This window comes from Macrotis lagotis, chromosome 2 (assembly GCF_037893015.1).
Source record: "Macrotis lagotis isolate mMagLag1 chromosome 2, bilby.v1.9.chrom.fasta, whole genome shotgun sequence".
Lineage (NCBI taxonomy): Eukaryota > Metazoa > Chordata > Mammalia > Peramelemorphia > Peramelidae > Macrotis > Macrotis lagotis.
Genome location: NC_133659.1, coordinates 128,911,540 through 128,929,062, shown reverse-complemented (window position 1 = coordinate 128,929,062; position 17,523 = coordinate 128,911,540). Strand labels below are relative to the sequence as shown.

The following is a 17,523-nucleotide window of genomic DNA, read 5'->3' as shown; positions in this document are numbered from 1 at the left end:
TCAGGACAGTTCAATGGATTAATGCTTCTTAGAAAGTAGGTTGATATAAAAATGCCATGTTAATTATGCTTTACTTGGATGAGCTCAGTTGAACATAGTCAATTATGATTTTCAGAAATCATTAGTTGTAGGTCATCTCAGTCAATAGTGGGTTGTCTGTTTTTAAGTTAGTAATCTAGATAATATAATTTCTTTGCCAATTAGCATTTTAGATAAACCAATTACAATTATGCCTGCACCCTTTTAAGGAGGTTTTCTCCTTTGCTAGTTAGCAGTGTTTTGGTCACTTTTTGTTCAGTATTTTAATTATTGCATCAGAATGCTATACATGAATTCAGGATACACATCAGCCAGGCATTAATAAATGTCATTGTGAGGTGTTGTGCTAGATATTTATGATATAATACCAAAAAGGTCCTCGAGTTTGCATTTTATCAGGGAAGAAGTAACATGTGGCATATAAATAGCTATAGCATTCAGGGAAGGCATCAGCACCTGGAAGGAACAGGAAGAAGGGAGGGGTTATGAAGGAGGTGGCACTTAAATTCATTTTTGAAAGAAACTAAAGACTCTGATTGTTGGAAGCAAGGAAGCGATGTTCTCCAGGCACAGGAGACCTGTCTAGAAGCTCAGAATTGGGAGGTGAGATACAGTCTCTGGGGCGTAGCAAATAGGCCATCTGGGTTGAAAGAGAAGAATGGGAAAGGGCCCCAGATGGGACACTGACATCTAGATCCAGCAAACTGCCAACTATCTGGCTTTGAATAATCTACAAACCTAAAATGGTTTATCATATCTTTAAAAGCACGTCGGCCCTTAGGCCAATTTGCCGACCCTCTTCTATTTGAAAAAGAAGGTCTGGCCTAGAGAAGAGCAGCGTGAAAAGTGACTGTGGGGGCAGAAGGAAGAAAGAAGACAGGGATGAATCTCCAAGTTACGACCCAAGGCAAGAAGGAATAGTGGGGTCTTTACTAGTCCAAAAAGAGAGCCAAGTTTAGGAGAAGATAAATGTGTTTGAAATGATGAAACTCCTCTCCTGTACTTAGTAGTTACCTTACCTTTCTGTACCTGAGTTTGATTTGTAAAATGGGTATTTCTAATTTATATAAGATCAAAAGTGAATATATATATAACCACATCAGCATTCTTAGTGTTCTTATTTTATATTTGTACATTTGTTATATAGCAAAGATAGCTATAAGAACAAGACAATCTGGGCACCTAATACAGATTTTTACAGTCACTCTGAATTAAATTTATTTTTCCAAGCTGATAGAAGGGTAAATAATGTTAATTATCTCCAAAATGTTATGAAAATTAAATTTTAAAGTCTCAACTAAATACAAAACAAGTTATATTCACCTTATTTCTTATTCAATTGATAGCAACAATAATTAAATAATTAAATTGAATAATTAAAATATTAATTATTGCAGCTGATTTAAATTTGTAGCCCTTGGGTTAATAGGATGCTACTACAAACTAAATTATTTCTAGACATATTGGGATGAATTAAATTTACTGAACAACTTTTTTTTCTTTTTTTTAAGAAAGATTTTATTTTGAGTTTTACAAATTTCCCCCCACCCCCTACAGAAGGCATTCTCTTAGTCTGGTTCCATGTTATACATTGATCTCAGTTGAATGTGATGATAGAGTAATCATATCCTCAAAGGAAGAAAAATAAAGTATGAGATAGTAAAATTACACAATAACATAATGGTTTCTTTCTAATTTGATGGTAATAGTCTAGCTTTGTACTGAACAGCTTTTACAGTAACATTTTTGCTCTGTTTTTTAAAAAAAAATCTTATTGATCAATATAGGTCAGGATAACATGAATACTATTGCATTTTATTTTATAGCCGGAAGGAAACTTATAAATCATATGATCCAAACCCATTCATTTTATATATAAAACTTGGACTTAAAGAGATGAAGCTACTTGTCCAGGATCACACAGCTAATCTCACTGGCAGATTGGGAACTAGAATTCATGTCATACTTGTATCCTTATTGTCTTGATTTCACTAAAATGTTTTTCATTAAGAGAATGCATGGACCAGAGATGAAATTGGAAATTAAAACTTTAGATTTTGGCATTGGGTAAAGTTCTCTACATTCATTTCCTTCAACATTCCTTAAGGCCTATTGTGTATTGGAAACCATCCCCTACCTAATAGAATTTATCTAGTAGAAAAGAAAACATATACAAATAATTATAATGCAAATTTAGAATGTAAAAATAAAGTGAAACTGATATAGAAGGGAAAGATACCTTTCAGACTAGAGGAATCAAGAAAGGCTCTGGACCTGGAAGAATAATGTAACGCATGTGGATCTGTATTTTTCAAGAAAAATGGATGTACTTAGCAAAGGTAATGAAAATGAAAGTATTCAGGAAGTAGACAATAGCCCTGTTTTGCTTGAACATAGGGGAAAATAGTTTAGAACCAAGTCTTGGTCTTAGACATCCAAGCAGAGGAATAATAGTGTAACTGAGAAGACCGGAACTAAGTTATATAGTAGAAAGGACAGATTGGATTCAGCATATTGAGTCGATATTGAAATAATAGGACTTTGGCAACCTAGTGAATTTTGGAGAGTGAATTGGGACTGAAAGACAGAGTAAAAATTGATAGGTTATTAAGTTTGGATGATCCATTAGTTTTCAAGTAGCCCACTGTCCACTATAGAAAAGTCAGAAGAAAAGATTTACATGAGGGACAGGACTTCAGACTAGTCTGGAAATATTTGCATGAATGGATACTGAGTAAAGTGAGCAGAACCAGAAGATCATTGTATACATTGATAGCAATATTGGGTAATAATCAACTATAATGATTTGTTCATTTCAACAGTACATTAATCAAAGAAATTAATATCCATAACCAGAGAAGGAACTATGGAGTTTAAATGCAGACCAAAGCTTACTATCTTAATAGTTATACATATACAACCTATATTAGATTGCCTTCTGTCAGGTAGAGGGGGAAGGAAAAGGGGAGAGGGAGGAAAATATGAAACTCAAACCTTGCAAAAAATGATTGTTGAAAACTATCTTTGCATGTATTTGGAAAAATACAGTATTTAAAAAGAAAAAAAGAACAAATTTTAAAAAGAATAAAAGAACATGTTAAATTTGAAGTGCTGTTGGAATAAACAGGTGGAAGAATCTGGTTTTTGTTTTTTAATAGTATTTTTTTTCCAATTACATATTTTCAGCATTCATTGTTTATAAGATTTTGAGTTCCAAATAAAAGAGAAAATCCTGAAAAAGAACTCTGAGGGTATGCTGTTGTTGGGGATTAAGGAAAAAAAGAACAGGTATTCCTGACTCCAGGGCCAGTACCCTATCCACTGCGCCACCTAGCCGCCCCTTTTTTTGATAACTTTTTTGTCGGTATCTATCATTTTATTGCTGTGGACTTGTTTGTGTAAGTAAGCTTTTTTTTTTGGCAAGGCAGTGGGGTTTAAGTGACTTACCCAAGGCCACACAGCTAGTAATTATTACATGTCTGAATCTGGATTTGAACTCGGGTCCTCCTGACTCCAGGACTGGTACTCTGTCCACTGTGTCACACAGCTATCCTAGCAAACTCTTTCTACCGAGCCAGATCATTAGTATTTCTTTCAGTTCGGAGGTAGAGCTTTTTTTTTTTTAAGTTTTTTTTTCCAAGGCAATGGGGTTAAGTGGCTTGCCCAAGGCCATACAGCTAGGTAATTATTAAGTGTCTGAGGCCAAATTTGAACTCAGGTACTCCTGACTCCAGGGCCGATGCTCTATCCACTGCTCCACCTATCCACCCCGAGAGGTAGAGCTTTCAAAAGCCGCTGTATCTTTGTCTCTTTCATATATTCTGTTGAAATCGTGGTTATCCTAATACAGGCTCTATACCTTTTCCTTCTCTTACATGAAACAACTTTCCAAATCTCTTCCATTGCCTTTGAAACTCATCTCCTTATCTAACACTATTAAGCACCCTTATTTTGTGGGCCCAGGACTCTAATATACCTCTCTACCCCATAATTGGGGGGGGGGGGGATTACCTCTTGCCTTCTTTCCCAGTTTGAGAAAATGACATCATAATTGTTAACTTTCTTTAATCCAGTATCAGATTTTAAATTTGTGGACATGTATTGCCTATAGTTTACTTTGAGGCAATCAGGTTTCAGTGTGCAGGATATAGATCAAAGAGGTTGGAATTTGCTGGGAAAAGACATCACATTAAAACTTACAAAAATGTGGGGGGGGAAATCAAGTATGAAGAACTTTAAAGAGAATTTCAATGGACTGTCAATGTAGAAAGCAATGGGTGACAAAGAAAATGGGTTGAGGCAGGAATATGGTTATTTTGATTATTACAATATTTGATTTTGACAACACATAATCTGTCAAAATAAAACCATCTTTACAGGTAACTATTGTGCTGTGAATCGAATCATTATTACTCAGATTATTTTTATAGATAACTTTTGCAACTAAATGTTTATTTAAAACAGTGGAAACTTTTAAAATCATTTAAAATCTTTATCTACAAATCTCTTATGTACCAGACTATATTCTGAAACCAACTAGGCCATTTTATAGTAAATGAAACTCCTTGAGTTCCTTTATATTAAATCATAACTATTCCAAAGTGAGTATCTAAAATGGGATAACTTCCCTTTTCAGTTGTTTGGTCCTATAGTATAGTATTGTTTAGTTCAAATATCTACCAAAAAATAAGTAGTTGTTTCTTTAAAAGTTAATGTCTGACAAGTGGTAAGACAGGTTTATCATTCTGACAAGATGCTAATTTAGTAAAAGAAATCATATTCTTACAGTTGGATAAAGGTAGTAACAATTTAAATATGAAATCACTCTTTCATCACATTCAACTTAGATCAGTGTATAGACTAACAGACTGCCTTCCGTGGGGGGAGAGGGAAAATTGTAAAATTCAAATTAAATAAAATTTCATATTTATTTAGTGACAAATATGAAATCGCCAGGGTCTTGAAGGAGAGGGACAGGGTGAAGGGAGAGAGAGAATAGAATAAATAGGGGTGGGGTTTGAATAGGATTGAGAGAAATACAGCTAGCAATAGTAACTGTGGGGGGAAAATGTTGAAGCAGTTCCTCTGATGGACTTAATGAAAAGAATGCTATCCATACTAAAGACAGAACTGATTGTGTCTGAATACAGACTGAAGCATACTTTTTCTCTCTCATTTTATTTTTCTTTTACAACATAGTTATTGGAGTAATGTTTTTCATGGCTACACATTTTCAACCTATACCTAATAACTTACTTTCTCAGTTGGTGGGGGGTGCGGTGTAGGGAAGGGAGATAATGTGAAATGCAAAGTTTTGGAAGTAAATGTTGAAACTTGCTTTTGCATGAAGCTGGGGGAGGAGATTTAAAAATAAGTAAATTTAAAAACAAAAAAAAGAAATAGGGTTCAATTTATATAGTGGTAACAAATTTGTTACCTAATTTCAACTGGCCTCTTATTTCATATGGCTATGGATTGCTTTGATCTCCTCATCTGTAAATTGCCTGGCCTCTTAATTCAGTAAGGTGATCAATCCTTCCTGTTTCCTAAATTGATGCTTTAAGAGTATAAAAGAATCCACCAAAGTTGGAGGACCCTCTACCTAGTCTTTTTTATTCAAACCCTGCATGCCACTTTCCCATTCCGCTTTGTCTTTGTAGAGGGAAGACCTCACCTCTTTTTTGTTGTTGTTTGAATTTTGCAATTTTCCCCCAATCTTGCTTCCCTCCCCCCACAGAAAGCAGTCTGATAATCTTTACATTATTTCCATGCTACACATTGTTCAAAATTGAATGTGTTGAGAGAGAAATCCTATCCTTAAGGAAAAAATAAAATATAATAGAGATAGCAAAATTGGGGCTGGCTAGGTGGTGCAGTGGAGTCCTGGCATCAGGAGTACCTGAGTTCAAATCCAGCCTCAGACACTTAATAATTACCTAGCTGTGTGGCCTTGGGCAAACCACTTAACCCCATTGCCTTGCAAAAAAAAAAATACCTTAAAAAAAAGAGATAGCGAAATTATATGGTACCTTTTTTTTTAACTCCACGATTCTTCCTTGGATACAGATGTATTCTCCATCACAGATAACCGCAAATCATCCCTGATTGTTGCACTAATGGAATGAGCAAGTTCATTAAGGTTGATCATCATCCCCATGTTGCTGTTAGGGTGTACAATGTTCTTCTGGTTCTGCTCATCTCACCCAGCATCAGTTCATGCAAATCCCTCCAGGCTTCCCTGAATTCCCATCCCTCTTGGTTTCTAATAGAACAATAGTGTTCCATGACATACATATACCACAGTTTGCTAAGCCATCCCCAATTAATGGACAATTTACAATTCTTTGCCACCACAAACAGCTGCTATGAATATTTTTGTACAAGGGATGTTTTTACCCTTTTTCATCATCTCTTCATGGTGTAGACCCAGTAGTGGGATTAAAGTAGCTGAATCAAAGGGTATGCACATTTTTATTGTCCTTTGGGCTTAATTCCAAATTGCTCTCCAGAAAGGTTGGATGAGTTCACAGCTCCACCAGCAATGTAGTAGTGTCCCAGATTTCCCACAATCCTTCTAGCATTGACCATTGTCTTTTCTAAGACCTCACCCTCTTACTAACTGTGAAGACTGTTTACTGTTGCTTTGAACTGTCTTTTCCCTCCATTTTTCTATATCTCAAAACCTGTGGACATCATCTTATACCCCATTCCCATGCCCTACTTCGTTTCAATCCAGTTCTCTTGTGAGAAATAGCCATTTCTTCTTGACTAAGTCCAACTCCTCTTGTATTTTTGTTCCCATCTCTTCCAGAGACTAGTCTTCATAACCCAACCATCTTTCCCACTATTTTTCAACTACCTCTTTCTTCCTGGTTCAATCTTATTATAGTTTTGACTTGACTATTTGATCATTTTGTCTCTTGGTTCTCACAAGTAAAATGAATAGGAAAACCCATTTTTTACACAATGCTTTACATTTCTTCTCTTAAATTCTGAACCCCTTGCATTCTAGCAACTAACTTCATTTAACTTGACTATTCACTCCAAGATTTATCATTGATCCTGATATATCTAATGGCCTTTTATCAGTCCTAAAATTTCTTGACCTCTTAGCAGACTCTGACACAGTTGACTATCCTCCTCCTGGATCCTCCTCCTGGATGTGTTGTTCTTTTCCCTCATTTTCCTGACATTGCTTTCTATGTTTTCCTGCTACCTGAATGCACCAGTATTGACTGATCATCCATATTTTGCCTTTTTACTATAAACTTAATCCCCACATCTCTATTCCCAGGCTCTCTTATTCTATACTTAAATATATTCCTTCACCTATAGGCATGGGTTTCATCTTATCTTTTGCAATTTACTATGAAGCAAGCCTCTCCTGAGCTTCAGGTCTGTATTCCCAACTTCCTAAGTGCCATTTCTATTGGAAGTGCCATGGGCCTCACAAACTCAGTCAATCCAAATTCAAATCCCTCTCTTCCTAACTTAGCTCATTCTGTTGAAAATTCTACTATCATTCCTGTCCCTCAAGTTTGCAATTAATTGAATCATCCTTAATTCTCTCTTCTTCCCCACCCTTTATATTCCATCTCATGCCAGACCTTGTTATTCTACCCCCCCATAGCATCTCCTTAGTCCATAGATACTCATACATGACTGCTCTCTCAATTCAGACCCTTACCACTTCTGATCAGGACTATTACAGTAGCCACCTAATTGGTCTTCTGGCTTTCAGTCCCATCCTTCTTCTGCTCATTCCTCATAGAGTTGACAAAGTGATATTCAGAAAGCTCCAGTCTATCAGTGGTACCCTGGTCAGTAATGTCTATTAGCTTCTTATTGCTTCCAGTGTTAAATATTCTTTTTTTTTTTTTGCTCAGCTTTTTAAGCTCTTCAGTCTGGCTTCATCCTTTCTATACTTATTAAATACACTCCTTTATTCATTTTACATACCAGGTAAATTGACTTAATTGCTGTTCCTAGGATGCTAGTTTCCCTTAGTGCTCTAGTCTAATCCCCTCCTCTTCATCTCATTTGCTAGTTCCTTCTCCAAAATTATTTTAGATTTCTGTGTATTTATTTTGTATTTGTCTTTCTTCATGTTACATTGCTTGTAATAGAATTTAAATTCTTTGTTGCTGAAAAAGTTTGTTTCTTTTCGAATTGCCTAGCTAGGCATTTCATTAATGCTTGTTGAATGAATGCTTCTCATATGCCTATTTTGTGGGAAATATTTTGTTATTTGGAAAGTGCTATACAAATGTAAATTATTGCCACTCAGTTTTTATACAATTAAATGTGGTATCTGCTGAAATGTAGTACCTGCATATGAGTCATAACTGTAAAATAATGTAGCTGTTCAAGTACTGGAACGTAGTAGGTGATTAATGTAAATTGACTATTGACTGGCTGGATTGTTGAGCAATATCCTGAAATCTTACATGTAGATGGATGTGTCTCCTTCATAATAGTTATTTTAAGAGGCTCCATACTCCTTGTTCAAAATATTTTGAAAGTGCCATTAATGAACAGTCAATTCTTTAACATGTAGAAGCAAAAGCCCTCAGTAATTACCAGCCCCTCCGTAATAGCAAATCTTCATGCTTTGAAGTTGCACTTAGATTTTAAGTTTATTCATTTATCACTTAATATTCATAATTAATGAGTATTCAAAGTAGATGTCACTATTTTAAATAAAAAAGTTGTAGCTGTATTGTAATAGGATGGATTTTTCTAGCATGATATAAGGACTTACGGAGATGTGGAATCAAAGGATTCAAGTTCTGGCTTTGTAAGTTTCCTGATTAGGTGGGAATAATAATACCAGTCTGTCTGTTATGGTTATGGGGGACACATTGGATGGGTTATAGCACCCTGTATAGATTTGTTGACATTTGGGTTATTGTTGCTATTGTCTGAATTTGGAACGCTTTATTTAGTATTTTAGAAATCATTTTATTTACTTTTATAGTTGTAACGCAGTTGCTAAAAAGTAAAGGTTCCTTTCTCCCTCCCTAAAAGAGGGCCTCGATAAATTTTTTTTTTTAGGTTTTTGCAAGGCAATGGGATTAAGTGACTTGGCCAGGGTCACACAGCTAGGTAACAATTAAGTGTCTGAAGTCAGATTTGAACTCAGGTCCTCCTGACTCCAGGATTGGTGCTCTATTCACTGTGCCACCTAGCTGCACCCCACCTTGATAAAATTGTGGAGGAAATGTTAGTAGTTGTGTGTTCTGAGAAGGTAATAAATAGGGGAAAGTAGTTTATTAAGTGAATTCCTTTATATGAATTTAAATGAAAGAAAATATAAAGTAAGACAGCACTTTGAATTGGGATATAAACAAAAAGGAAACAGACTGAAAAGTGATTACTTAGAAAGACAAGATTCAGTTGGGTGTATGTTTTCAAGTCAGTCATTACTTTTATGATCACAAGTCATAGATACATACGTGTGTGTGTATACACACACACACACACACACACACACACACTGGAAACAGGTGAGTGATACATAACTACAAACATAGACAAAACTAATTTTTCTTTGGTCTGCTTAGGTGGTTCAAAGAATTAATAAATGTTCATCATGAAAATGACTTTTTTAATATTAATAGCATAATAGTTTGGAAGATGGAAATCTTTTTAAATCATGATGACTGTGGTCCTTCCACAAAAGTCTATCTATTGCCTCCTTTTTTGTATGGAGGGGGAACTAAACTTCCCAAGGTAAGCCATAGTATAAGCTCTGATATGTACTATAAAGCTAAAAGGGCTCAGTAACTATTAAAGTCACAGATTCATAAAGTATTATTTATTTGATATTATCTGAATAAAGAAAGATGGTGTTGAATATTTGCTTAAGTGAATTTTTCACAAATTCCATGTTCATTTATTGTCAAACTATATTAATTAGTAATGATATGTATTCTTGTTAGACTTACAGTATAATTTGAAAATGTTGAATGGTACTGGTTAATGCACATATCTCTTTTTCCCCTTTTTTTTTCCTTACTTGCTATTTTATTCAGATCACAAAGTATACATCTGGCACAAACGTAGTGAGCTGCCAATTGCAGAGCTAACAGGACACACACGCACAGTTAACTGTGTGAGCTGGAACCCACAGATTCCATCCATGATGGCCAGTGCTTCAGATGATGGCACTGTTAGAATATGGGGACCAGCACCTTTTGTAGACAACCAGGATATTGAAGGTAACACCATTTACAATATTAGGTTCTTCAAAGAAAGCTGAATTTTACATATTGGTTTTAATAATTATTGGTATTTTTGAAGTTATATGTATATGGTATGTGTGTGTTGTAGGGGAAAGAGAAGTTTATCCTTTGAACGCTGTACATCAGTCTTGCTTAGAGATTCTTTTAGACATTGTCACTTTCATATTTACATTTTTATGGTTCTTTTGGATTGAACTGGAAAGAATTCCCTCAACCTCATCGAATTATATACTAAATTCAACTATATTAGTAAGTCTTATTTTTGCTGTCTGCTACCTAATTATATTTATTCAGCAAACACTTATTAAATATCCTCTTTAAGTGTAAGGCACTGTACTAATTAGTGAAGGATTTTTAAAAAAATCACATTGTCTTTAAGTTAACATAATGATTTTCCTAAAACTCAGTGATCTCTAATCACTATACAAAATTGAGTTGTCTATCCTAGACTTTTTACTAATTGTGGTGATAGATTTTTTTTTTGCTTACTGTTAATATCTCTTATATGTTAGTTGCATGCTAATCATATATTATATAAATATGAAGCCAGGGTATATCCTAATGAATGAGGTTTGGTCTTCCAAGTTACAGTTCAAAGGAAGGGCAAAAAACTATTAAGAGAGAGAGATTACAGCATGGGACAGTTAGGAAAGATGATCATAAACCAAGGAAAATAATGTGCTTTAAACTGGTAAAGCCTGGTGGATTTTTATAGGTTTGTTGTCTTAAGTCAAGCAGGATCAAGAATTAAGGGATGGGGAGAGCTAGGTGGCGCAGTGGATAGAGTACCATCCCTGGAGTCAGGAGTTACCTGAGTTCAAATCTGACCTTAAACATAATTACCTAGCATGTGGCCTTGGTCAAGTCAACCCCATTGCCTTGTAAAAAAAAAAAGAAGAATTAAGGGGATGAAGAGGAATCTGGGCCTGGTGTGCAGCCCAAGGTTTAGGGACTATTGCTGATTAATACTAGGGGAGCTCACCTAGAGAATGGGCACCTAATTGATATTCATATTCTTGAATGGTAAAAGCATTTTTTGCTATTACAAAAAGTCTTTAGCTAGGTGACTAGGGATTTGAGCTTTGCTGGGGTTTCTTCATTTAACAGGTAATTTTTAAAGAGGAACCTTTGGCTTTAAAGCAGAGATCAAAGAAATATTAGGAGAATGATGAGTTAAATTTTAATGTGAAGAAACTGAACCAGTGCAATATGGTAACAAGATAACGGGGAAGTTTTACTATGATTGCTAGACATAAATACTAATTTTTTTTAGCTTGTTTGGAAGGAAGTAATATGATTTTGAGAAGGACAAAAGCATTTCATGTAGTTTATCTTTGGCACATCTACAGAAGGTGGAAAGAAGAATAGTTCCAGTTCTTACTATTTTAATCTTTTTCTACTCAGGTTCTTTTTTTTTACAAGGCAATTGGGTTAAGTGACTTACCCAAGGTCACACAGCTAGGCAGCTATTAAGTATCTTGAGACTGGATTTGAACTCAGGTCCTCCTGACTCCCGGACTGGTGCTCTATCCACTGTGCCACCAAGCTGCCCTCTACTCAGATTCTTGGCTGACAGTTTCATTCCTTCAGATTATCAAGGGACATTCTGCCTTTAACTTCTAGAAAATCATATCTGTGAAAGGACAGGATCATTTTGCCATCTATTTTTTTATTGCCAATTCTGAAACCTCTAGGGTGGGTAGGTGCTTTATGAATCTCCATTGTGATTATATAATTTTCTAACATAATTCTCTTAGCCTTTGACAACTCTTGCTTCAAAGAAATTCATATGAGTGACAGAAAAATAGATCTTTAAGTGATTTGTTTTAGAGGTACCACTAAGGTTATACACACGGCAACAATTATCTGATGAGTTTTATCCACATAGTCACAAACAAGATGTTTACGAAATTTGCTTCAGATCATATAGTTGGAAGAGAATTGAGAGGTCATTATACATTATAGTTTGATCCCCTGCCCACATACGTCCCTAACTTAGTAGTCCTCCAGTTTCCGAGTAAGCCCTCCAACAATGGATTTAGGAGCCAAATTAACTTTTCATCTTTCAGGGGAATAAAAACAAAAAGGGGCTGGAGAGAGAAGTGGCATTGTTCTTCAGCTTCTAAGAATCCAAACCAGTATGACTGAGAAGGGTCTTAATGGATCTTGGAAGATCCTCTGGGAAAAAGGAGCTAACCTTATCTGGCTGAGGTGTTGCCAGAGAGAGAGAGAGAGAGAGACCTCCTGGTGGCCCCCCACAAACTCATATTTTAGCTGGGATTTTAGGCTGAAGTAGGTATAGTAGTAGTACCTGAAAAACTGAAGGAGAATTCAGGAATGTCTGTGTTTTAGGTTTTATTTTAATTATTTTACATCATCATGATAGTAAAATACAAAAGAATGAGTAGGGAGAACAAATGAACTTCAGTAGTTTTCAGTAAAATTGTACACAGAATGCCATGGATGAAATTGCTAGGTGATAAAATTTATCAAGACTTGCATGTAGGATTAGCTCTAATTAAGCTGGTTATTATCTCACAACTTTGTTTCTAGTATTAGACATAGCCAAGAGGAGAGTCATCATCCCACATAAGATATAAAAAGATTTTTCAAGTCCTAGTTCTATAATAAAGCTTTGTATTTAGGGGTTTTTAATAGCTAATGAAATTGGTTTATAAATTATATTTACAACTCTTTAAAGCAAAATTCACCAAAAACTGACAATTTAAGAGGGGGTGATAATTAAAAATCTATAGTATTTGTTCGTGAAATGAATATTGTTAAACATGCTGTTTTTAAAATTTCTAACCAACAACTTTTTTCTTTTTCTCCTCCATATACACGCATTTCATCTTGTCTTCATTCAGAGGAATGCAGTAGCATGGATAGTTGATGGTGAATTTGGAGCAGACGACTTCTGTTTAACTTAAAATTAGTCGTATTTTAAATGGCTTGGGATTTGGTGCAAACAAACATGATTGATAGCTGGACAGACATGCTCGTCATGAAAAAAAAAGAACCATTTCTGAAGCCCGATCGGGGCCAAACATTTACCACCTTGCTTCATAGTAACCAGTTGAGATGAAGCACGTCGTTAGAACGTTGTTGGACACCGTGTTGAATTACCCCCCCATCGGTTGTGAAGAACTGTGCTACATTCAGGCTACCCATTGAACTCAGTATATATATTTTTTTCCTTCCTGCCTTTTTGTCTGGCGGGCTACCATTCTTGTTGCTCTTCTGTGTAATGAAGTTTAAATGCTTGTTTGGAAAACTTTATTTAACAGTTTAGAAGGCTTGATAGAAAGAGTGCTTTAGTCTGAAGAGTATACGTTGGATAGGAAAGTTATTTCCTTCTCTTGTTTCTCTAAATCTCTCCGCCTTATTTAGCTTGAGATCTTTGCAGCTTGGTTCATGGATTCTAGCCTTGCCCGTTGCGCAGTATATACTGATCCAGATGATAAACCAGTGAACTATGTCAAAAGCACTCTCAATATCACATTTGACAAAAAGTTTTGTACTTTTCACATAGCTCGTTGCCCCGTAAAGGGTTAACAGCACAATTTTTTTTAAATAAATTAAGAAGTATTTATAGGATTAAAGTGACTTCATTTGTATACATTTGGAACTTAAACCAGCTTAAAAACAGTGTCATCTATGACATAGATATGCAGTATAACTGATGATCTTCTGGAGTACCATACAAGACATGGTCAGAAACAGTGCTCAGAAGGACTTTACACAGGCAATTAAGAGTAAAATTTTTGAGGTCTTTTGTTTTTGTTTTTAACAGCCATCACTCATCTTAAAAAATATTGAATAAAAATGACTTCTAGATACACAAACCAACACAATAGAATAGAACAAAGGTCAACTTAGAATTTCTCAAAAGCTTATCCAAGTTTTTCATGAAATTGGAAATCAAAAGATGAAAAAGAAATCTAGAGAAATGCTACAACCTTGGCTACATTTTTTAATTTAAGAGGAGGGAACATATCCAGATTATAATGCATATTGAGTTTATAAACACATCCATCTTTCCCTACATTACTTACAAATTTCCTAAATATTTTGGTCTATAGGGATGCATAGATTTAAACAATAGCCCTTTTAAGTTGAAGTTATAAATATTGCCATACTGGACCTCATTCTAAACTGGTGCTGTGGATAGATTTCTTTTTTCTGGTTTTTGTTTTTAAATATAAGGAATGGTTTCCTTTGTAAAAAACAAAAAAGCAAAAAAACAAAAAAAGCACTTTTATTTTGAATATTTTACACTTCTGAAAATAAGCCAAGAGCCTGATGTTCATGTTGTGCTTTTTACCCCATCACAGTTGAATATGGCACACTTGGTCTCCCTTGAAATTCCCTTCTTTTTCAGGTAAAAGACAGGATAGGGTGGACCACAGCTTTTGGTTTAGAGGAAAGGGTATCAGGATGAACCCAGAGTGAAAGATCGTGATCAGCAGAAATCTTGAGAAGTACAATTACAGTTCCCTTTAGAACCAGTCGTCTACACTACAGTTAACTACTGTGGATAGACTTCTTCAGAATCCACAGGGGGAAGGAAAAGGCATGGGTGGCTTGGATGGATATCATGGATTCTTCCATTATCTGGGGGAGGGGGAAAAACTCGGTTGGTGGGAGGTATAATATGGGGGTGGGGGAGGAGAGAGAAACACAAATTGGCCTTAAAATAACAGATTCTCCCCAAAGCTTGCAGTAAGAAATTACTAGATTGTGGTCAACAGATTATTTATCAAATTGGTATATAACCTTAAAGATTTTCATAGTGTCTTTACTCTCCATTTTGCAGAGATCGCCACTTAGAGAATCAAAGAATTCCTGTCTGTTTTGATACTTCTGAGTTAGAATAAGAACTATATGTTACAGCTTATCTGGTACTTCATTTTTCTTAATTAAAATTACTTTTTACTTTAAGCTTGAATAAAAATCTATTGGTAACTGTATATAACTAAGTGGCAACTTCTCTTTACCTCAGTACAGTTCAGACCATTCATATTTTAAATGATTTGTGTATACCCTGAAGCCGTTAATACACCCTAGTCTCTGCAGTAACATCTCTAGTAAATTATGAGGTGTAGAAATTCCACAGCTGTTTACAAGTTTGGTTCCAGGAGTGCTGTGGGTATATCTATAACATTAAAATTCACGCCCATTCAAGAGGCAATCTGGATGTAACATCCCTCTCTGACCAGCCCCTCCTACATAATTTGTGAATTTTCAAAGTGCACTTTTAAAGTACAGTCCAGTAAGAATGCTTCAAAAGCGGTGGAGATGTGAGGCCCATTTACAGGAACATAGCTCCATTCAAGTGGAGCAACACAACTAACTATGCAAAGGTTTCTAATAGCAGCTAGGTGAGTTCATTTTCCAAGTGTATTGTCTTACTGACAGTTTCCTGTACTCTCTGGTACTTTGCTGTGCCAATTTACTGTTAACATCTGTTTCTTACATATACCAGTTATTGACTGTGATAGAATGGTCAAATTTGTATGGGGAAGCAATCTAGGATTTTATGGTACCTAAACCCTGCTGGCAGAATAATCAATATGTCCACAGACAGTAATTGCAAACTTCTGATAATTGTTATTGAATTTATAATAAGATGAAGAAAAAGTAACTTAAATTTCTAGTAAGCCAACCACAAAATATTAGGAAATGTGTGAATTGAAAAGTACCAATACTTTTTGCACATCTGAAAATGGAGATTTTGACTCTGATTAAAAAAAAAACAGGTTAGTAGCAGATTAATTTCCATGTGCTTAAAAATGTTTCTAGTCTGGTATTTTTAAGGGCCAGAGAGCAAGGATGAAAGAGTCTTATTCCCAAATAATATGTCAATATAAAACACTCAAATTTTAGGGTTGTGGAGGTTTGGGGGGGGGTAGAATTGGGAAAGGGGTAATGGGATATTCAGAATAAGTTTTATTTTTTATTTTAATAGTTTATAATAAAAATCACAGCAACTACATTTATGTTCTCATTGGTGAGGTAAATTCTGAGTTACACTGAATAAGGTAAGTAGTTTAAAGATGGAGCACAACTTCATTTTGGGACTACAGTCATAAATTGCTGGCAAGCCAAAGGGAAATGAATTCCCCATTTTAAATACAAATGAGAAACATTTGAAGAAAGCTTCAATTAAACCACTAAACTTGAAATTAAACCATCCGATTCATTAATAATTTTATTAATCTGAAGTACACACAATGTTTTAAATGATTTGCTATTAGGAGTGTTTTGCCTCTAGTGGCATTTCATGACATTAATAGAAAATTCTTCTTTCCCTCCCCCTCCCCATCTTGAAATTTTCTTTTTTAGGATGTTGGTTCCTGCAAACCAGAACTGACCTTATCACCTCTGCCTCACAGTGGGTAAATGTATGGTACATCTTTTGATACACTGAAGGGAAAAATATCCATGTCATATCTTTCACAGCAGAAGAATGGCTGATTTTGAATGGGGAGAAAGAAGACATTTTTCTTAATATCCTTTATTGCCCCACCTCCAAAATGTATAAAATCTGCATTTGGTTTATTTGGGTTTGTTTTCTACAATTTAAACTAGTAGTAACTCTCCTCTTTGGGGTTCCCCTTTCAAAAATCTATTACCTGAATTCATTTTAGTAACTGTGATTTAATGGAAACTGCTATTTTTTTTTTCAAAAAAAAGAGGCAAAATTTCATTAACACTTAGCGAATTTATAAAAATAGGATAGTAATTGAAAATTTTCAGTGGTGTTAAGCTATTGCTATAGTAGCTGCCCTCTAGTTGCTACAATAAAATTATAAATCCCATTTCCTACCTTCCTGGTCCAGTTAATCTGGATTCATTGAAACAAATAGTTGAAGGAGTATAAAAAGCGTGTGTGTGTGTGTGTGTTGTGTGCATGTGTGTATGAGAGAAAAATAAGAGAGGACTGCATAAGTCATGGAACCAGCTGTTCTAGGTACTTGTCATGTTTTATTAAAAACTTTTCAAGTCTTGTGCATATGTGAAGTGCCCTCTCTGACTTTAAGGTTTGGTTAATAATACTAGTATATTTTTATAAGCTTGAAATTAAATGTGCCCCATCTTTTACTTAACATTTTCATTATTAGGGCAAATGTGCTAGAATTGAATCTCAACATTTTTAGGCACAGATGGAAAAAAGTTATTGGCTCCTTGAAAATGTATGAGAAAAAAAAGGATCCACAAAGCATGTATGTACTTTCAA

General features: G+C 35.2%; 1 protein-coding gene across 3 annotated transcripts in view; it reads left to right on the top strand.

Moving 5' to 3' along the window:
* The window catches only part of WDR26 (WD repeat domain 26), a 48,030-nt gene extending 31,186 nt beyond the window's left edge, over positions 1-16,844 (top strand). For 2 of the 3 annotated variants that reach the window (XM_074222783.1, XM_074222781.1), the window contains exons 13-14: positions 10,074-10,259; positions 13,151-16,844. In XM_074222783.1, coding sequence (XP_074078884.1) covers positions 10,074-10,259; positions 13,151-13,176 — 212 coding nt within the window. In that variant the 3' untranslated portion in view covers positions 13,177-16,844. Of the gene's footprint in view, positions 1-10,073; positions 10,260-13,150 lie in introns of those variants that run through there. The other variant, XM_074222782.1, reaches the window with a different exon arrangement.
* Positions 16,845-17,523: the final 679 nt, after the last annotated feature.